The 22,755-nt window shown below is 41.8% G+C and overlaps 1 protein-coding gene across 1 annotated transcript; it reads right to left on the bottom strand.

Moving 5' to 3' along the window:
• Positions 1 to 569: 569 nt before the first annotated feature.
• On the bottom strand, positions 570 to 20,721 carry ccdc9 (coiled-coil domain containing 9). The gene is given in 17 exon segments (XM_026295828.1): positions 570 to 3,579; positions 8,213 to 8,365; positions 9,585 to 9,815; positions 10,300 to 10,444; positions 10,446 to 10,874; positions 10,979 to 11,156; positions 11,351 to 11,471; positions 12,924 to 12,968; positions 14,511 to 14,572; positions 15,111 to 15,292; positions 15,363 to 15,527; positions 15,798 to 15,881; positions 16,087 to 16,470; positions 18,493 to 18,642; positions 19,746 to 19,850; positions 20,037 to 20,084; positions 20,620 to 20,721. Coding segments are annotated over 16 exon segments (2,442 nt in total). The 5' UTR covers positions 20,040 to 20,084; positions 20,620 to 20,721; the 3' UTR covers positions 570 to 3,574.
• Positions 20,722 to 22,755: the final 2,034 nt, after the last annotated feature.

Genomic DNA, 22,755 nt, shown 5'->3' with positions numbered 1-22,755 from the left:
AACCTCGCCACCTTTCCGGCGCGCCTCCGCCTGACTTGACGCAGGTCTGGACGAGGAGGAGCTGAAAGTACGCAACACCCAAGGATTGGGTCATAGTTTGAGAGAAACGTCCCGCAGCAGAAAACGGGAGCGATGCAGGCTGAGTCCTCATCCACAAATTACACCGCCTGTGATTTCCTCCTGCAGATCCTGCACAGGGCCCGACACCAAACCATGAACTGCTCAGAGTGCGGTCTGTGACTGCAGCTTGTGACTCATCTGTGCGGGGCTCTCCAACCCTCATCCCGCTCTGGTAATGAAGACGGATGGGCCAATGCTCCTCCTGTCCCACAGCGGCCAAGGTCACAATCATGCATCATGCCAAGGATGAGAAGCAGACAACAACAGGGCGGTGTGGGCGGTGCGGTAAAGGCAGTGGTTTTAGGCTGAGCCTGGTGAGCAGGACATTATTTCAATCTACAGTTTGACAGGACTTTACAAGCATCAGGCCTTTTAATCCAATAGGGACACACTCTGAGACCTTTTTATCTGCCTCACACCTACAGAAGAAGAAAAAACACACCTGACTGTAGACAGAGAAAAACGTTTATTGGCTAAATGAGAAAAAACACATGAAGCAGCATTTCCTGTGGGTACACACTTTAGAAAGCGGTGCAAACATCTGGGCGCTTCTCTCTCTGATGTGTGAGCTGATGGAGACGTCGATTTCATTGATGGCTCAGACAACGCTTAGAAGCTACAATTTTGGATTCATGCTAGCCCTGATAATCTCATGAAAACACACCACTCCGAAAAGGCAAAGAGTTCAGATCGAGTTCATGTATCAAACAGGAAGACACCGTGGACGAGGATGTGCACTGAAATATCTACTGCTCTAAACACAACCTGTCATCCAACATCAGAAAAAAAACAAACACATCTCAATGTCCCTACATTTTACACAAACCCTCGACTGAGAAATGTTCAGTTCCATTTAAAAACTGTACATATTGCAGCTCCTTTCTCCCCAAATGCATCACTTTTATTTGTCTGGCAGAGAACACAGAACATTAAAGTGTCCCATTTAACCCCGGGACTTCAAACACCACAGGTGAGCCGCTGTAAAGAACACGGCTCACAGGCCGAGCCGTTTGCAGAACACAAAGCATGAACTGAAAAACAAACCAAACTAAAGCCCTTGGTCTGCTGAGGTATGACTGAAAGGTTTCATTCCAAAATAAAACGCAGCCCCAAGGTCAGCACTCTAGTATTTATTAATGTTGGTTTACCTTGATGCAAACCTGTGTCTCCATTTAAAGAATAACATACTAAAACATGGCTTTAAAATGAAATACTATTTTTTTTACATAATCAGACCCTTTTGGAACAAAACCCTCGATTTTAAAAAGAAACTGTATTTCTGAGGCAGTGTGTCACTGAGAGCAGGACTCTTACAACAGACCTCTCTGCAGAAGTGGACTCCAGTGATTCACAGCCCATCAGAATTACTAAAAAACAGCACAGTCAAACTGAGAATATGAACTCCTGATTATGACACACATCATTAAAACATGCAGCTTGGCTGACATGATGTACATGATTGGCAGTTCGATGAATCTGAGATGAGGAGGTGTGAAAATGCCTTAAAGCAAGACACCTGATCCAACGGGTTAATCCAGGTGAGAGCATAAGCCAGATGCCTCAAGGTGAGATGGCTAAATCACATAAAGGGCCAGTTGCTCACTCTGATCCACATCTGACCGACAGAGTCACTGCAGTCACTTATTCTACAACACAAATCACAGCTGGGCCTGATCGAAAACACAAAATAAACCTATAGCTCCATGACTGGGCTACAGTGAAGCTCTCAGAGTAATTAAAAGCCACAGAATCAAACCACACCACAGGGTGCAGGGTGGAGTCCCACCAGCACATGATAAAGACAAATGGAGCTGAGGTCACAGGATGGCCGCCACAATCACAACACAGATGTTAAAGTTGCATGAAAAGGCTCAACTGGAGCCTGTCGTGTGATGAGTCCAGCTTAAAAACCAAATGAAGTCGACAAACACTAAGTGTTATCAGGTTAATCAGTGCTGTTCTTTGATCATTTAGACACATTAACATTACAGTCTCACATTAACAGCATCATCAGTCTCCAACACTGGAGTCTGGAAGCTGCTAATTAGCCAAAGCAATTCAGGTTAAAAGGAAACTCCACCGACTTTCCACAGCACAGTGTGTTACTGCGTATGGGAGAAAGGTGTTGCACACAGCCTTTGTTGTCTCCAGACAGAGCAGCGTCAAACACGGGAGTTGGGTTAAAACAACACAAACATCTGTGGAGTTGGACAGAACCAATCTCAGGTGAGTGGTTGAGTTGCACTGTGGGTAATGTAGGTTTTGACAAGGAAGAACTCAGGGAATAAAGAAAACAGACTGTGTAAAAAAATGGATGATCAATGAGCCAAACTGCACTTAGTTACATATTATCATGACGTGGTTGTTTTTTAATAAAAACAATGAGAAAAACAAGTAGTGATGTATTTCTGATGCCTTTGAGTGTAGTGTTGACACGTCATCCATCTTTATACACAGTCAAAAAAAAAAAAAAAAAAAAAAAACTTATGAGAATGACATGAATTAAATCGGTGGAGTGCTTTCAACATAACGCTTCATAGCAGCTATAAATGCAAAGTTTCTACACAAATGTAGTAATGAAGCACAAGTCAGGACAAAGGTTTATTAGCTCACCACATGCTAAGGTTCAATAGCTAACAAGCAGCCACTGTTAAAAGACCAGATGAATCCAATTAAATCACTGAAGAAGAACAACCTTTCAGCTCTAAACAACACAGTGAGGAGCCCGAGCGCTAATAAAAACAGAAGGGGACAGTTGCTAAAATGATGCAGAGCTCTGCTGTCGGCTGGTGAGCTCACAGCTTCTAGAAACAGACATCAGGCCTGTTAGTACTTGGCATAGTGACTGTTTTCTACATACAGGTTGTTGTGAAGTTGAACCATACATCCTGCTGCCCGCAGTGTGGACTGAACAGACTCAGCAAACATCAGGACTGGATTCACTTACAACCCACCAGTTTCTTTCTCATGGATCAGGTCAGTCAAGTCCAGGTCCAACTCAATGGGGCCAACTTAAAAATCCTAAAATGAGAGGTGAAACCTTTATCCTCAACATGTGTTTACATTTGTTCTGCTCTCGTGGACGAATTATCTCAGTACTGAGCACCAGTGGCTGACAGACATTTTACTACTGACTTCTTAATACCTGACTGAGAGACAAACGTGGCGACTGCCCTCAGCTGATCAGACCCATGGATCCAAAAGACTTAAAAACTGCTCAGACACAGAGTGGCGACACAAGGCCGGTACATGGCGGTGCTGCACAGTCCCTCCCCTCCTCATGATGGTTTAAGTCTTTTTTTTTTTTTTTTCCTTTTTTTTTTTTAAACTCTTATTTTTTACGTAGATGTGTGATGGCTCTCCAGTGATGAGTAGTGTGATGCTCTTCATCCGTCTACTCTTCCTTTTATTTTCCATGCTCCTCAGAAAGTGAGTGTGTTGGTTCCCAGCAGCTTCAGCCTGTTGATACAAACACAGGGAGGAAGTGGTGGCAACCAAAAACGTGTGTGTGTGTGTGTGTTTTTTAATGGTTTTATCCAAAGCACACCACGGTACCATAAGTGTGCACATTTTAAAAGCGAGTAAGCCACGAGGGAGAACCCTTTCTGTGACTCCAGCAGCATGATTGCCATCATGCTGCTCAGTCAGCTCCTCTGCTGCTCAATGGGAGAAATATAAAGACATGCAGAGTGCCTAATAACCAATACACTACAAACCAGCATTTCAATATCACATCCTCATCCTACACTGGCTCGGTACCGAAAATACGATGTCTAATGGGAACAAAAGATTCATTTCAATAAAGACTAAATGTAGGTATCCAGATGTTCTAATGAACTGTAATTTTCTGACATGATTTATTGTGAATTTCAACAACACGTCTGACCCTTCGATTCATCATACCAGAAGTGAGAATGCAGAGAAAACTTTCTGTATCACTGCACATCCTCACATGTTGGGGTTTTAGACTGAGATACAGACTGGGCTCTGGGAACTTGTGATGTTTTATGGCATATAAAGAGACTCAGAGTTTTTATGAGCCTCATCCAGTGCTGCTACATGCTTTTATGTGGGTATCACAATACAATCAATATAAAATAGGGAAATATATTTACAGTCTGGCTGGGAGATTCATTTGTTTATTTTCCGAGTTGATTCAAAACTGAATCTAGTAACAGAGAACAGAGAGGCTGGGCTAGTAGCAGGTAACACAAAACTGACACCACCACTATTATGTCAAACACTCACTAAATAACAGCCTTTAATATCAGAAATGTATATGGAAATTAAATCTTCATGTTGTTGTGGGCATTTAGTTAAAATAGTTAGTCATTTAGTGAAAGTGAACCTGTAAACTCTAGTGACTGTGCCCTGTATGTTTTTTTTTTTTGTTTAAATGAGTGGAGGATGATTTGTTTTTCTCTGATCCATATTGTTCATCTAATATTTCTCCCATACGTCTTCTGAATTTATGAAGCATTGACAAAGATCTCTTGAACAGCGTACTCTACTTGTTGTGTTTGCTGTTACTTCACGTTATTCATTTCATCCAGTCTGATGCTCCACTGTGGAGCCTCTGAAACATCACCAGATTTAATTCAATCAGACTTCAAACGCCTCTGTTCTATCCGTCCTATCGTCTGTCCAGCAGGCTGCAGCTCATTTCCTCTGAAAAGCCTTTTAGAAACCTAATTGTGTCTCTAATTTCCCTGGTTTCCTGATCTCCACCCTGACACCGACACACACAAACGCACCGGCACTCAGAAATCCCACATGAGCTCATCTGACTTCTGCTGTTTATCACAAATGAGTCATCAGGACAAGTGTGAATGCACTCAGCGTGGCTTTTGACACCGGAGAACAAAAGACGGCAACTGCCATCACAAGTAACACAGTTGTTTTCATCATCTGGATGTTTCCATGTTCAAATATCCAAAATATAAAAGAATCTCAGTGTGCTCCAGCCATAGGTGGGAATAAACAACAGAGGGAGATAATTGCAACAAATGACCATCTTCATGATCAATTAAGCTGCTGATATTTTCTTAATCTCTGTATTGTTTGTTTTATACCACAACTTCCCAGAGAAGTGACATCTTTGAATGTGGTAAATGTAGGGTTGGTGATGTCTTTCAGAAGAATTTTTTAATGTTTCTTGAATCCCAATGACAATGAATAATTTAAAACCACCGACAACAAAAAGAAGAAGAAAAAAAAAAAAAAAAAAAAAAATCAGCAGGGCTCTAAAAGCCTGGCCAGTCATATTACATGACTCAAATAACCAAGGAGAGTGATTTCTGTTCTCCCTGATGGTTCCTTTGCTGAAAATATACACACTAATAACTCATGGTACCATGAAGTGCTTTGGATCTAAGTGTGCACCCAGTGGGAATATTTTGTGGTGTTATTTTAAGGACACACTTGTTTCTGGCTGAATGTCCTGCATCAGTAATAATAAAGGCTTTTCACACTTTGGCACAGGATGAAAAACAACTTTTAAAAAAAATCTATTAAGTGTAGGGCAGGGGAGATAAAACACAGTCATGGTCAAACACACAAGGAACAATCAACAGAAAGAACACACACTATAAGGAAACACCATTACGTGAAGGTGTGAAGAGAATCCAAGTAAAGTTCACATGGGAAGGTTATGAAGCAGAGCAAGAAGACAAAAGGCTGCGTTCATGGCAAACAGGAACTGGAAACACTTGGCTGCTGCTGACCAGACGCACAGACTGGGAAAAACAACTAACGTGCGACTGTTTCTTTTACCTATTTTTCCTGAAGGATGTGACACTGCACTGTAATCTTCAGAAAGATTCACCCTCTGGGGTGACTCAACAGGCTGCATCATAGCCCAAAGTTAAATATTAATGCTTTTACTTTCTAGTCAGAAGTAAAACTACATAGAGGTGGTAAAAGGTCTGTGCCCATATCTTAAAAGTGTCTCAGAATCACTCCTGACTGGACTAAAACCTTCTTTATGAAGCTTCCTGCACTGACCTCTGAGGGAGTCAGACACTCTGAGCAGCAGAGCAGAAATTAAGGTGACCTGATGTTTTCCTGACAGAAACTTAATTCAACTGAGGTTAAATATGAAACAGACTTTTTGTGTAGGTATGTAAGTAACTTACTACGGTCACATATGTAAAAAAAAAAAAAAAACAACAACAAAACAAAATGATTTTAACAAATGTACCAGAGTGGAGAATTTTAACTGAGACTGTTTCTAAGTTTTAAAATGTGTTCATCATTGACAAGATCTGTAAGGGTAAGTTGGTAAAACATTAAAATAATGAAGAATAGAGAATACTGGCAGAACGTTTTTATTCACATTGGTGAACTGGGATGTGAGAGACTAATCTACTGTAACTAAGTGAATGAATAGTTGGAAAGGATGGAGATTTTAAAAGGCAAAAGAGCAATGCTGTATTTTTGTAATGTTGATTACTGAAAGCTGTGATGTGTTTTACCTAGAGAGACACATGCAGAAAGTCAGAAAGTCATTGACATTAACTGAGTAAACAGTAGTAAACATTGCTAAAAACAAAAAACATGCCTTTATGGAAATGAAAATAGTTCCACTGGGCTGACTCCAGACAACATGGCGATGAAAATGTGCATGTGCCTCTCAGTAAACAACAGTTCATCTTTTCCTCCTCTGATCAGTGTAATGTCAGAACAACAGAAGCTCATTTTAGATTTGACAAATTCAAACTTCATATAAAAACATGAGAGATCATATGAGGTTTAACCTGTTGTGATTAAGTCAGGCAGGTGAGATCTGGATGCAGCTGTGTTTATATGAGGTTTAGCTCACCTGAGGTCGTCCTCGTGCACTTTACCTTTAGGACTGATGAAGTTATGGATTCTCGCTGTTACAATCAAGTGTGTGGAAAGTGTGTCCTGCAGAGATGCTTATGCCTGTCTCAAAAATCCTTTGGTCTTTGTCAAAATGATCTTTCAGTAAGCATTTCTTTACAATGCATGATTCACCTGGTGATTCTGGAGCTCTCTGAAAATACTGGCTATGATCAGAGCAATTTATTAAGCTATGAAATTCTATAAAATGATTTTACTTCCAAAAATGTGACTCTCTGGACTGATTTCCAACTCTGAGACACTTGATAAATCTGGGCTCTGATATGAGGACAGATTTGGCTTGGCCTAGATGCAGGTCATCTATGTTGGCATCACCCTGTCTATCTGACATCTGGTACATTCCTATCACCTCAGCTCAATGAGTGGCTTTATCTCTGACCTACATACAGGATCATTTTAATGAGCAACATTTCTAAGTATAAACTTCTTGGCAATAATGCAGCAAAGCAGCTCAAATGGATTTTAAAACAACACGATCGCTACTTGAGTTTGCTTGGTGGTCAAGTTTAAGAGACGTGGTTCCTGAGATGCCATGATTGTACTTAAAACTGGATAATCAGACATTTAACTCTGGAGCCTCTATGTCTCTCTCTTCAACAGTAGCCAACATATCACCTCATTAACAAACTCACATTTACACCAAAAAACTGAAGGAGAGGGAATGAGAAGACACACGTGTGCAGCATGCCCTGCAGGTGTTTTCATTAAAGCAGCAAAGATTTTTCATGATGCAAAAGATGAACACAAGAAGGGAAATAGGGGCAATACATACAAGACAGGGAGTAAATAAAACAAAGGCAATTAGAGGAGGTGCAGATTTCAGGTCATCACAGGAGGAGCAGGAAGACAGTCAGGAGGAGTTTCAAACAGCGAGTACAGTCCTGGGTGGTTGGTGGAGGCAGTGACAATCACATGATTGTGTCAGATTAAAAAAAAAAAAAAAAAAAGACAAGACACTGTGCTGATGATGTGTGAGTGTGTAAATATCTCTCTCACATCATTATTCATTTATATGTGGAAGGAACAAAAAGGAAAAAAAAACGCAAAAAAAAAAAAAAAAAAGCAAAAGAGCCACAACAAGACAAAGCAAAGCATCCAACCAACACATCCACAGAACCACAAGGAGAGTGAAGCGTGAGAGGGCGCTAGAAGTGGGCAGGGGTTTTCTTACAGTAAGCCACCGTTTCAAAGTCAGTGATAAGGACCGCACCTGAGGATGGCTGCTCTGAGGACTCTGTTTCATCTGTCGGACCATCGTTGGTCCCAGCTGGCACCATGTCTCCATCTTTCCCTCCTGATGGTTCAGAGGAGCTCTGGTCGACCTCCGGGACGGCAGGAGAGAGGGGGAGGTCGGGGCTGTCTGCTGTCAGGGACAAAGGGAACAATGAAACTTTAAATTCATTTAGCGAATTAAATATTGATTTTGACAATCTAAGAACATTTCAGTGCTCAAAATGATTTATGGTCATAAAAAATTTGTGGGAAAACTGATTTATTTTATTTAATTTTTAGCCACGTGGCTCTGGAGATGATGCGTCACTCCACCAGACTGATCCAGACTGGAATATCTCACCCACTATTGGATGGTTAGGTTGGTTGGTGAGTCTAAAGTGTTTGGCTGTCTGTGTCAGCCCTGTGATAGACTGCTGATCTGTCCAGGGTGGACCTGCCTCTCACCCACTGCATGCTGGGACTGGTAAACAGTATAAAAGAACTTACAGATTGACTGATAATCCATTTATTATCCCCACAGGGCGAATCTTTGTGCAGCCACTACTATACAACCAATACAAAAGGTAAAAGACAAGTTTTTCCTTTAGTACCACCATCAAGTCAAAAGTGCAACTGTCCAAATCCCTTCCTTTATGACTAGCACCTGCAAAGCCAATGACATTCCCATCAGCCCCAGCTGTACTTTTAATGTCAGCATTTTAACATGCTAAACTAAGGTACATACACGTTTAAACCCGCACTGTTTCTTGGCCAGTTGGTCACAAGCTGTTAAATGTATTGTCTATCATCATCACTATCATAAGTAGGTATAGTGTATATGTTAGACAAAAAACATTGGTTTATTTAGACAATCAGCACAGAGAAACATTATTGTTCATTTCTGGCCACCTGATGAATCTAAGGCCAATAGTCCTTCTCTTTGAGCTCTGTGTTTGGTCTCAACCTCCTCCTGAGGGAAGTCCCTGGCTCCTCAGCTGCTAAACGCTCCATTAGGTTCACCCACTCATCTCTGACTGGGTGTCTGCTGTTTGGAGAGCAAAATCATTGATTTTTTTTTTTAGAGCTTTTTCTCTGAAAACAGCTGCTTCCTGCTGCAGCCAAAAGTGATGCTGTGAGAGTGAGCGTGAACCAAAACAGTGAGGTTGTGATCTGGACAGTACACAGTGAACTGTTAAACTCCATAAATCTGAGGAAAGTTGCTGACTCAGATGACAATTCTCTGTAGGTTTATCACAGGAGTGGCCGCTTTCATTCTGTCACACTGTTTATACAGATATTTGATAAGTGATTAGAAAAGTATTGATGAGGTTAGCATGTAGGAGCCACAGCTGTGGAGTAGTTTTTATTACCTTGTGACGGAGCAGCAGGAGGATCCTGGTCCATCGTCCCTTCATACTCACTGCTCTCAGAGTCTGCTTGGACAGACAGAGCAGGTGGGGCAGGATGAGATGGTTCAGGATAGTCGCTGTCACATGGTGGTGCAGCAGGTGAATCCGCAGGGACAGACTCTGGTTCAGACACTACCACAGTCTGCTGGGCGTTAGCCTTTTCTCGGGTAGAGGAAACGTCTATGGTTGATCCTGGAAGACAGAGATAGGTGTGAAAAGGGAAAAGGAGAAAGTTGGTAATAAAGGGAGATGGAGATTAAGCAGGGAGGAAGAGGGTGAAGAAAAAATAGAGATGATACCAAAGTTGAGCAGAGAACACAAGACAAGACAATGAAAAAGATGGAAAGATGGATACTATTAACAGATTTCTCTGCTGATTTAACCACGTTTCCTCATTTACTGCACTTATGATTGAGCTCAAACCTCTAACTCATATTAAAGTAGAGCCCTGTGCCGTGCTGACGCACACACTGGCACAGAAAAATGGCGTTATTTCATAATTGCACTCCACAAACACTGTATCTATGGTCTAAGTGTTGTGCTGCACTTTAACATGGCTTCTACCTGTCAAGTCTAATTCATTTCATAAGTTTAATCGAATGTCCCCAGCAGGTTAATTTTAACACTGCTGGGAAATGAAATGAGGGTAGTACAACACAACAGGCAGCAGCCTCACCTGGCAGCTCTATAGATTGTATGGCTGAAGAGATGGTGCCCATCCCACCTGGGTTCTCCTCTTTCTCTGGATCAGCAGCTTCACTGGAGGTGGCCGCCTGACTCACTGTCTCCGCCTCCAGCTCTTGGTTCTTCTTCTGGGGGGGGGCTGTCCTCAGAGCTAGGTGGTTTCAGGGGGCTCTCACCTCCCATGCTGCTTCGGGGCGACATCATCTCCATTTCCTCCCCCCAGTCAGACACAGGCTGGTGGCCATCTAGAGGGGAGAAGGGGCTGATGGGTTTGCCTCCCTCTGGTGAGTCCTGAGCTGCAGCCGGTGGAGGGATGCGGACCTTCGGCCTGGGAGTCCGCTGCTCCTTTGGACTTCCAGCCAACACCGGTCGAGAACGAGGCTTGGGCGATGTAGGGGAGGGATCTTTGCTCTTGGCTGTTTTCTCTTTCCCAATGTCTTTCTTCTCGTCGCCCCTGGAGTCATGTTCCGATTCGCTCGCTTCCTCCACTTCCTCCTCCTCTCCTCCATCACTGGCATCCTCCCATTCGTCGTCGTCATCCTCTACAGCCACCTTCTTCTCCTCCACCTGACAAAAGATAAAAGAAGTGAAATAAAAACTTTGCCAACCTGCAATAACAGATTTCCAGCCACTTGGAGGTGAAGCAGGGACAAGCTTTTGATGAGGTGAACCTTTTCTTTCTGTGCTGTGGGAGGTTTGGGTTTTTCTTCCTTCTCCTTTTTAGCCTTCTCCTCTTTCTTTGTGTTGTCCTCCTCCTCCTCCTTTTCTTTCTCCTTCTCCTTCTCCTTTTCCTTTTCCAGAGCGTGCTGCTCCTCTTCTTTCTCTCCTTCCCAGCGGTTGTCATGCATGCTGTCAAAGCAGGAAACAACAAAAGTGAAACACTTGACAAAAAATATATAGGAAATTCACAAAAACAGAACAGATAATTAGTTGACTAATATAAAATGAACCACCACCAATAACCTTAATTTGATCTAATGCCTAATGACATTCTTTGTGAACATAAACTGAGATGCAGGTGGAGGAGAAACCATAAGATTTACCTGTAGCTCTGTTTCTGTCCTCTGCCCTTCCCTCTGCTCCGCTCCCCTCGGGGCCCCTGGGTCCTGCCCTGGGACAGGAAGTCGCCAAATGTAGGCACTTTAGGGGGCCGCTTATTGTCGTCTGGAGGAGACAGTGATAAGTGTGAATCAGGTTGTTTTGTAATAGTTTATCTGAAAGTTGGGCTGAGTCAGAGAGGAGAGAGCAGCGGTGACGTCCATGCACGGTACAGAGATGTAGTTTTTAGATTTTTGGGGGGTATGAATGAATCCACGCAAAACCAAATTCAAGATTAGACCAAGGCAAACATTAAAGTTTCATACTAATCTAGGAGTGTGACCTCTAATAACTAATAACTAATAACATGTAGGTTTATCCATAGTCTGTGGTCACTGTTCAGTCTGAACTCTGGGACAAATGTCAATTAGCTGCTGCCTGGCTGACCCACTACCAAGAGAGGAGAGGAGGATGTGATTAAAATATATATTAAAAAAAAGTCAGAAAGACAACGCTACATTAAAAGAAAATAATAATAAAATAATAAATGAAAGAGTCAGGAGAAGAAAAGACAGAAATTGAGAGGATGAAGATGAAGAGATTCAACAGTGACCCGGGGCTGTGAGGGCGACACTCGAGTCATTCCAGAAATTAGAAATGGTGAAGAAAGAGAAACACACACACACACACAGAATGTGGAAACACACATACAGCCAAAGCAAGTGAAGGCTTTAAAGTGGGGGGAGTGTAATGCCATAACCTGTAATACACTCAGAGAAATGGAAGAAACTAGGAGTGAACAGCATTAGAAATAATTCCCAATTTGACCCTTCTCTCAGCACAGCCAGTACAAACTGCACATGTGGTGTGACTTTCCAGCAGATCTCTGCTCAGAGAAACATCTTGCACTAACAACAGAGATAGCACTAACAACTATTTACAGACCGTTCATCGTCCTGAGGGCCTCAGAGAAAGATTAGTGGATGTTTACAGATGTTCACCTACTTCCACAGCTAAGCCCTGAGGCTTTTTAGGGTTAAACCTGTGTACTCCCATGGGACGAGCTGAGTGACTCTGGTGGTAGGAATAGCAGAAATTTACATCATAGGAAGAGGAAGGGCCAAATCCAGGATATCTGCAGGCTTCACATTGAAGACTTTGTAAGAGCCAGCACAGAAACACAAACAGAAAATAGGAATAATCTTTAATTTAAGACAACACATGAAAACTGTCACTGCCTGAATAGAGATAAAAACTTTCTCAAAACTTTGAGAAAGGAAACGCTGCTGGTTTGAGTTGCTGTTGCACATGGTGAGCTGGTTTGTGCAGAGAAAGGGAGCAGCTGCAATTTAATACTGTTCAAACAGTGAAATAAGTTAATAAGATGAAACCATAATCTGCACAAGCTGCTTTGTCAGGCGGGTGAGTGGTGTTTGTGAGTAAAGGGTGAGTGTGGTTATAGGTGCAGATGTTTTACTTTAGACAGACACACAAATGGAACAAAAACACAGACACACATAATGAACACACACACACACACACACACAATGTAATCTCAGTCCCATGCTGTGGTCTAACCTGAGGCCCTGCCCCAAGGCTCTGTACGAGAGTTACGCCCCCGGGCTGCAGAGAGGACACACACACAGACACGTTAACAGACACACAAACACAAACGCCGCACCCACGAGACAAATCAGTGACATCACAACCATGAAAACATCACTAATCCTTCTACTGAGCTACATCACTAAGAGGGAAATGCATGCGAGACACTGAGATGAGGGATGTATTGGTGAAGAAAGGTCACCAACTCTCATCACTTCCAATTTCCCATAGTTATTTTTCTTTATATGATGGTATCATAATTATTTATTCCATTAATTTAGCTTTTTAAACTGACTCTTTGTTCTTATATTGCACACACTGTTAAAATAACAGTTTCTTTTAATGTAATTATCGTTCAAACACCATGTTATTTCTCCATCTCATTAAGTGGAGGGCAAAACCTTATTTTACAACTACATGTCTCTGTAATGAAACAAAGTTAGTTAAACAAAAAGAAAAAAAGAGAACAGAGCTGTGCTGATTATATTCTTCTGTTATTTTCTCCAGCTTGTAGAGTAAAACATAAAAAAAAAAACATCTAAAAGCTTATTTCAGCAGAAATCAGTGAGTTACAAAGTCATAAACGCAACTTAAACTTGTAAATGTTAATTACATTTTACACTAGAATCAGTCCATGGGTTTAACCTGGTGTTTTGGGAAAATATCCAGTAGAGCCTACATTTGCATCTCAAGCTCCAACCGAGCAGCAGAAAAGAGGAGCAGCACAAAAGATGGAAAACAGTTTGACCTGTTTTCTCTCTGACGTTATGACAAGCAGTGTCCTGAGACCACACCCTGTGGTAAATTACTTTAACATCTGCATGAGCAATATCGCTTCCTAAAGCTTTAGAGCCTCATTATGTTGCACTGACTGACACCCTGGTCCCACACAGAGGGACTAAGCACTTTAATTAAGCTGAGTCTTATGTTAATCTTAATCTTTGTTAACTAATTATTAGTGAAAGAGCAAAAGCACAAAACCTTTTCCCATTTTTTTGCCTGTATTTTAAATCCAAATATTAATTTTATCTGTGCCAAGTTGACATTGCAGAGAACACATACAAAGACTTTAATACACAGCACAGAAAAATAAAGAAATATGTGAATTAGAAAAGAATATCAATATTATAATTGAAAAATTTATTATAAACCTTATCTATTTTTTTTTATCTGTATATATTTTTTGGCTGATTATCTACTAATCTGTAGTGTAGGAGTCACTCAGGACCCATAAAAGAAACTTCTTTTGAAAGTGTCTCTGAGATCAGCATGAGCAGGGCTTCAGAGGTCGAGTTGGACTCCAGGGAAATTCAACAAACATTTACATAACGAGCTTAATCAACTCTCCTTTGCATAACAGCCTTAATTAGCTGGAGGAGGGGGGTGGTGATGAGTGCTTAGTGTTTACAGTGTGTATGTGACATCATGTCAGACAAGCAGAAACATGGGTTGGATGTTAGCTGTGTGTGTGTGTGTGTGTGTGTGTGTGTGTGTGTGTGTGTGTGTGTGTGTGTGTGTGTGTGTGTGTGTGTGTGTGTGTGTGTGTGAGAGAAGACTTGCCTCTCCTGCTGCCCTGTTCAGATGTGACGCTCTCTGCAGCCACATATGGGTCCTCCTTGAACCTGTGAAAACAGCCACTGGGTTACTTACACACACTTACACACACAGATGCACACACCTGTCAGTTGCAATAAAGATGATGACGAACACCTTCTGCCCTCTTAACTACCTCCCTGTCCAGTTGTATCTAAATCTCCATAAGACTTGAGATAAGAACTGACCCAGTGCATGAACATGGTACAGACACAGATCTGCTCAGAACCAGCTCCCTGTGGAATAAGAAACAACTTTAACAATGTAAATGCGTAAATGTGTGCCCAGGTTCTTCAGGTAAATCTGCTTCATTCTCCAGGTATGTGTGATGTAAATTATGGTACAGTCACACCTGGAGGCAGCAGTATTTTAAAAGATAATTTGCTGTCTTTTTTATGACAAAGGAATAATCCACTGCTCTATAGATGCCAATTTAATGTAACTCAGCCCTTAATGTAATCAAAAACAAAAAGCTGCTATTACGGCCGCATGACTAGAGAAAATGCTCCCAAGGTGAAAAATCCTACAGCACCCAGGATGCATTGCACCCCCCCTCCCCATTCTCACATGTTCTCCGTCTTCTGTGCGTCCCACTCTCGTCTCCACTGGCCTGTGGCGTTACGATGGCGTGCTAGTCTCTCCTCGTCAATTTGCTCTCGTTCCTTCTTCCAGCGCAGGTACTCTGCTCTCTCCCGGCCGGTCATAGACATGGTCATGTCCATGGAGCCTTTTGGACTAGGCCTTCGACTCTACAGAGATGTCAGAGAATAACTGCCTGAATCTAGGTCTAAAAACCCTTTGTAGAAGAACATTACTTACAGTCCATTCTCTCTCCAGCTCAGCTCCTGTCTTCACATTGTCAAAGTCCAGACCTCCCCAGTTACGAACATGCCTCCTGCTGCCCTCCTTTCGGTCTGTGTCTGGTGCTGGTCCCGAACGTCTTGGATCATCCAGAAAGTTACGGATCGGCTTGTCTCCGTCCAGCTAGGAGAAAGAATTCTAAACGTCACACTGTGCCACGTCAGTCCAGTTGTTAGTCAGTTGTCTGTTATCAGAAACTAGTATTCTTATTAAAAGAAATATTAATCTGGGACTAAAACAAGGACAGGCACATAAGGAAAAGGAAAAATCTGAATTGTGCTGTTTCAAGTTGATCACAAATTAATTTCAACAAACTGATGGGAGGCCGGACTCTCTGTAGTCCATGTGGGTTCAGATGAGTTTGGCATAATTTTTTAACAGTGACTCTCATACCCGCTGTCCTCTCTCATACTCCGCTATTCTCTCCATTTCTTCATTCATCTTCTCGATGTTCTGCCGCCTCTTCTCCTCCCATTCCTGTCCACAAAACATCATAAGTTACAAATCACAGTCCAGTATTTTACAAACAGGGTGTAAAGGTTGGATTAAGTAAGGACTATGATAAGATCACGACAATAAATATTTAATCTTGTTTCTGGTTGGTCAGCTCAGCAGAAAGACAATGCAGTTACAAACTACCAGGAATGGTAGTCTGACTCAGCACCTTTTCACCTGTACTCACTTTGGATTTTCTGTCCATGCCACCTGGTGTCCCCACCCCTCCCCCTTCTCCTCCTCTTCCTCTCCTTCCTCCTCTGCGTCCCTGTCCTCCAGACTCGCCAGATTCTCCATCTCTAGGTGTCCTTGGTTCCCGATCTCTCCTCTCTTGGCGGCCTCCTACTCCTCCTCCTCCTACTCCTCCTCCTCCTACTCCTCCTCCTACTCCTCCTCCTACTCCTCCTCCTACTCCTCCTCCTACTCCTCCTCCTACTCCTCCTCCTCTCTGACCTCCCCGACCGACTCGTCCTGAGCCTGTCCTCCTGTGGGGGCTGTGGCCGTCGCTCTCCTCTGACGTCTTCCGGCCACGAGGTGTTCCAGGTTTCCCGTCGTTCACGACTCTCTTCTCCTGCAGACACAGTCACAGCTGCTGAGTAATGCACTTCTGCTGTCAGAAATAAGATGTGTCTACATATATGTATGAAATATTTCTCACCATAGATTTTTCCCCTTGGAAATTACTGCATACATGTTACTCCACTCACACTAACAAGTGCAAATCTACATTTCAGGCTATTGGATTTATTTGCTGAACCCTTCACTGCTCTGAACTGAAGGCCACATCCTCAATTCATAGAGTATCTACACACTGGAACCACAGCTGTATTATTTTTTTAACACAGCATCTCTCCCCCAGTGTTTGTGGACTGTCTATCACCTTCTAAAAATGAAATGAACCCCTTTTATTTTAATTTAAACAAAGTAAACCTCCTTAATCTGAAGAACCGAATAAGAGTCAAATAAGAGCCAAATAAGAGTCCAAAAGACTAATTAGGGCTATGGATTATGTAAAACTACACTCTGATGAGTGTCTGGAGACAGAGAAACAGAGGGGATGATCAAAACAGGGAGAGGCAGCGGCTGTTCATCAGTTTTCAGGATGAGTACAGAAGCTTTAGAAAAGGTTTGACAGACTAAAACTAAAATTGACCTTCTGTCCCTAAATCAATACCCATTCATTCAGTCAAGTACACATGTGGAACTGATACCACCCGGCTATCCTTCTGACCCTTCTTTGTCTTGTAACCTTTACAGATTGATCGTCAGGCGGCTGCAGACGTCACTGGTCATTATTGAGGAGATGTTTATCTCTGCAGAGGCTGACTGCACTGACACCACCGTCCTGCTTGGAGCTGATTAGCACCTGCCCCACAGAAGCCTGCAGGGGTCCATTAGGTGCTACTGAACCTGCAGCTCCTCTCAGCTTCATGAAGCTTTAGAGTGAGCATCAGCTCACTGCCTACCTGCTGGTTGCATTCAGCTAAAAATCCCCAGATATCCGCTACATGCTCAGCACCAGGCAGCAACCAGACACAGGCAGAGAGCCCCCTCGTGAACACAGTGCAGCATTTAGCAGCTAAACAGCCTGATATGAAACTGAAGATAGATAGGTAGAAACAGCCTCCACAGGGCTTGTTTTCCAGGGTGTTTGTGTACTTAGAAATATACTGCGCACCAGAATCTCGTTACATTACGTCGTTGCAACAATTCCAACCACCTCCGCTCGGCTTTAAGACGACTTGCCAGAAACGTTTGCCTGATCAAATCTTTGCACAGCAGACGCAGAGCTACATGATTAGAGAATCATCATGGAAAACATCTCATATGATTTTACCCTAGGTCATGGTTTCAATTCATAACAGCTGGATTTTTTTTCTACATAGAGCAAAATACTGTTGATGTTTGATTTTAGTGTAACGTTGCTGCTTTTATTGCGTCATTGAAAACCATGTAGTAAATTATTGATATATTGTACATCGTATGGTGATGCAGCCTTCTATCTGTATGACATTATCTACATATTATTAATGTGTATTTTCTTTTGGGGTTGTGTGAAACAGTGTGAAGTGTGTAATCAATGCAGATTAAAATCAAATCAACTTAATTTTATTATGTCTCAAAATTTCATCCAACAAGAGAAACAGTCTCATTTTCAGAATGAACCATTTCTGGAGCTTGTGTAGTTGGGTCAACAGTCCATCCAACTATCTACTCATTCAAATGCAGTTCACAGGTATCACAATGTTAGACCACCTTTAATTTGCAGACACGATTTTATATCTGTTAATAAAAACAAATCTTATCTCAAATCTCCCGTTAGACATTAGCATAACAGCAGAGCACAACAGAGCAGGGCATGATGGGTAGGCTGGCAGGCCTAAAGCTCATCAGTGTAATGAGAACGTGTCAGAGTTTATAAGCTGCATCCATCCTCTGCAGGATCCTCATAAAACAGATAAAGAAATGTTCTACAGCCAGCAGTAGCGTCACAGTTTCGTTATAACTGAGTCAGTGCATCATTCATTTTTAGTTTTATGGGATGAACGTGTGAGTCTGTGTGGCCATGCTGACGTGAGGGATCATGTCTTACCCCTGTCGGTTTAGAAAGGTCAACTGTGACTGTGAAGTTTTCTTTTTCCGTCTTCCTCCTGTCCACCTCCGGCTCGTGGGGACGAGGCTTTCGAGGAGTGGTCACAGCAATGCCCTCCTGCTCCGCCTTCTTCTTGTCCTCCTCAATTTCCTGTTGGTATCAAGTGACTTTAGATTAGAGCCAAAGTCCAGACTAATTCTAAGCAGGAGGTTCTGTGTTGTAGATGCAGGTTAAACACTTAAGAAAATATTGATATTACTGCTGCTTTTTTCAGTTGGCAGTGCACTGGAAAGCTGCTGCTTGACTGACATGCATCACTTTATGTAGTTGTCATTTTCTGATAAAAATTTAAGCATTTACATTTTTTTGCAGAATAACAAAAAAAGTCTAACACATTAGCATATAGAATATGTTGAGTGTATTATTTTATTGCAGTGTACTTGTTTATAAGGTAACAGCTCTGATATGAATGAGAAAGGGTCAGATTTTTAGGTCTGTCTTAAAACAATAGCCAGGTTCACATTAACACAAAGTTTTATAATCACTCCTCCTCTCGATCCTGGCCCCTGAGAGATCTGGTCCTAACGCAGGCACTAGATTAAGGAGTATTATACAAAAATAGTACAAAATTCCCTCTTTGTGTTTCCAGACAGTGCTTTCTCATTCAGCTAGACTCAAAGGATAATAAAGAGTGGAGATCATAACTCTGGCAGATAGTTACTTCATTTTCTGACAGCTTCACATTATCTGTATATATATATAAATAAAATCAGGAGACTACACTGAATAATTGGAATAATTTTCTTTCAGGATTGAGTGATGTTAAAAATGACCTGCTCTGACAAACTGGTGAAGAAACCATTTACTGTAGCTCTGTCATGTGATCGCTGACACCTGATCTGCTGAGTAAGGATAGTTATCAGCACCACCACATTCCTATTAAACAAAAACTGCTAATGTGGTCTAATAATAATATTTAATAATAATATAGACTCCAGTATAATAGAAGTGGAGTAGAAAAAAAATCCTGGTGAAAAAAGAGACCTATTTCTTTATAAAGCCTTTAATTAAGCTAATTTTAAAAAAATATATTTTCTGATTTCATAAAAGGGCACACAGGTGCATGACCCCGACATGTGATGTTATCCTCAGTGAAGGACATAAGACGTTATCGTTCTGATTCCTGCAGCAGGTTGACTGGGGTTACGATGGCCTGTGTGTGTGTTTGTCTGTAAAACCGAAGATGTCCGTACCTGGTACCTCTTAACCAGAGCTTCATTCTTCTTTCTCAGAGCTTCAATTCGTCTGTCCAGCTCTGCATCCTTCTCCTCCTTGGTCTTAAGATCCACAGCTGAAGACTGGCAGAGAGGGGAGGAAGAGGAGGAGAGCGATGAAATGAGGAAGAAGATGGTCTGTCCTAAATGACAATCATCCACAGAAAACTGGACCCAATGAAGCATTAGGAAAAACACAGATACTGCAGTGGTCCATGTCTGATCAATAGTCACTGGATCATTTTCCATAGTTTCTAGGTTCTTACTCACCATAGCTGCCTCGGACTTCACATACAGGTGGCCGGCTGCCTGTTCCTCCTGTGACGAGGAAGATGAAGAGGATGAAGATGAAGCCTATTGACAAGCAACAAGATCAGCATCCAGTCATGAAGAACTAAAAGGCTGCATTATTGATTAATCTTAAGCGTTTGACATTTCGGGTCAATCAACAACTGAATTATTTGCAGTAGCCCCCTCTGTACTCTGTGACGTGGACAGCTAATCAATCAATCAATAAATCAATCACAGGTGGGGCAGCAGACAGGTGTATAAATCCTTCGTGTTCAAAACTCCTGTAAGCGAAATACAGGCACAAATGTAAGGTTGAGATACCTGAGCCACAGCAGCAGTGATAAAACCCGACACAAAGACTGTCCGGGATACCCAGCACACTGAGTATATTTAGACTGATCGATTAAATTGATTGGTTTTGCTAGTGTGAGCACACTGAGCCATGTCTGCTCTGATACAACGCGCCACGATGGAAGTAGACGGCGCCAAAAACACAAACCACAAGTATTTTAAACAGCGGAGGAAACGTTTACCTGTCAAGGTAAGATTTTATTAACATTACCTTTATCAGGGAGACTTTAAACGAGAGTAAAGAGCAATGTTTGGACTCGCTGCTCTTTGCCAATTCCTGCACCTCAAAGTGTCCTCATTATTTCACTTCCTGTTAGCAGCGGCTAACTTCCTGCCAAATAAGGACCCCGTGGGTTTAAAGAGACAGCGCTGCAGATCAGCTCTGTCTCTTGTGGCCTCGCGTTACTTCTATTTTACTAATACAATCGAAAGGCATCTCTAATTATTATTTTAAACATATAATAAACAGAAGCGAATTCATATTACGTGGTGTCACTGTTTAGTGTAGTTCGTGAACTGTCCAGCAGAGGGCGCCAGTGACCCGCTCACCCTGACTTACTGAGGCAGGATCCTGCAGTGCAAAGGTAAACAAACACATACGTGTCAAACAAGGCTCATATACTCACATGCTGAGGTGGTGATATCATTATTATTGCTTAACCTTATCACAGTGCACTTTCTGACTGTAACACATCTGTTATGTCAAACTAATATTTGGTGCTGATGCCATTATACTATAGCTATCCTATACCTAATTTGGTAACTAGTTTACTGGATACAATCTATTTTACTTCATACTGACATTCATAACTATTTATCCTATACTTGTTATATCATCTATGTAATTCACCACTTCACTTGTATATTACAAACTTATACACAATACAATGCTAAATATAGTGATTATTTGTATCTAGATACAGTTTTAATTTAAAATGGATTCATAGATAGGTTTTTCTACTTTATATGTTTTATTCCTAAGCTTTGTCTGTTCTTTTGTACCTACTGCAATTGGTCTGTTTTATCTTGTTCTGCTGTAACATGTTTATTTTAGTGAGGAACACAGTTTTCTAAAAAATTAAAAAACAACTCAGTCAGTATGGGATACTTGTACTTTAGTGGGGTATTTCCATTTTATGCAGTTTTGTAATTTGTTGCTAATTTTCATGGCAAATGAATCATATTCTTGATAACTGCCTGTGGATGGTAATTTCGGGTGAGTGGATGTATGTGCTTTCAGAATGAGTGTATGTTCGTCAGCAGATAATTTCCTCATTATCCTCTGTCTGGTTAGTAGGTCAGAGAGCTGCAGCCTTAGGAGGCTGTTTGCAGCACAGGCAGCAGAAAATGAGTAACACAGGTTGCTGGTGCAGAGAAGTGAGCTGCAAGCAGAAAAAGAAAATGAGGAAAAAGATGAAAGGTAAATTCTGTGAATGAGACAGAGTTAGCAAAGCCACAAAACAAAACAGTGGTTAGCTACAGAGGAACCAAGCATGACTATAACACTGTCACACGGCCCCAAATTAAGTCACATAAAAGGTTAAAGTCCAGCCATACATATGGAAGATATCATTGAAGATTTTGTTCATGGTACTCACAATAATATTTATTTACTACTCGAATCATTTTAAATGCAAGCGTTCACCCATACACTGAAAAATCCTATCAGCACTAACATGGATATTCACTGAATTATACAAAGTGATGGGAACAACCACCTTAACTGAGCTGATTTCAGTGACCTGTCACCTTTCAGTAGGACAAGTTAGAACAGGTGAGACCTTTTAGCTTAAGAAAATATGAGGCCCGATTGTTCTGCTTGTTAGCAACAGACACAACTGAGACAGATAATTATGTTTAACAGATCATCCTTTTAATGTTTCTCTAATGGATCACTGGGAAGTTTGTAGGGGGTTTCCAGGCTTTTGACTGAATGAGACTTAATGTGTATCATAAAATATTGACAATAAATTTTTTAAAAACTGCATTTATTTCTGCCTGAGACTTTCACTCTTTCTGTCTCACATACACACTGTATCACACACACACACACACACAGATGACAGACTATCCTGTGGCCCAGTTTTAGTGGACACAGTCAAAACAAACAGCTACACTGTTGTCAGGCAGAACACTGAGTAATGACTACGAGGCACTTGATAAGATCGAGCAACCAGAGCCAAGTGTCTGTGGCCTTATATCATCAACAGACACGCTGACAGCACCTGCTGCCAAAGAAAAGGTGGAGACGGGTGGACATAGGTGGGGGGACACAATAGACAGCGACTGGTCTAATGTGGCACAGAATCATGTGACCCTAACATCAACTCAAAGCTGATTATAACCT

The sequence above is a fragment of the Mastacembelus armatus genome, chromosome 13 (genome assembly GCF_900324485.2).
Source record: "Mastacembelus armatus chromosome 13, fMasArm1.2, whole genome shotgun sequence".
NCBI lineage: Eukaryota > Metazoa > Chordata > Actinopteri > Synbranchiformes > Mastacembelidae > Mastacembelus > Mastacembelus armatus.
This window is presented reverse-complemented; position numbering and strand designations above follow the sequence as displayed.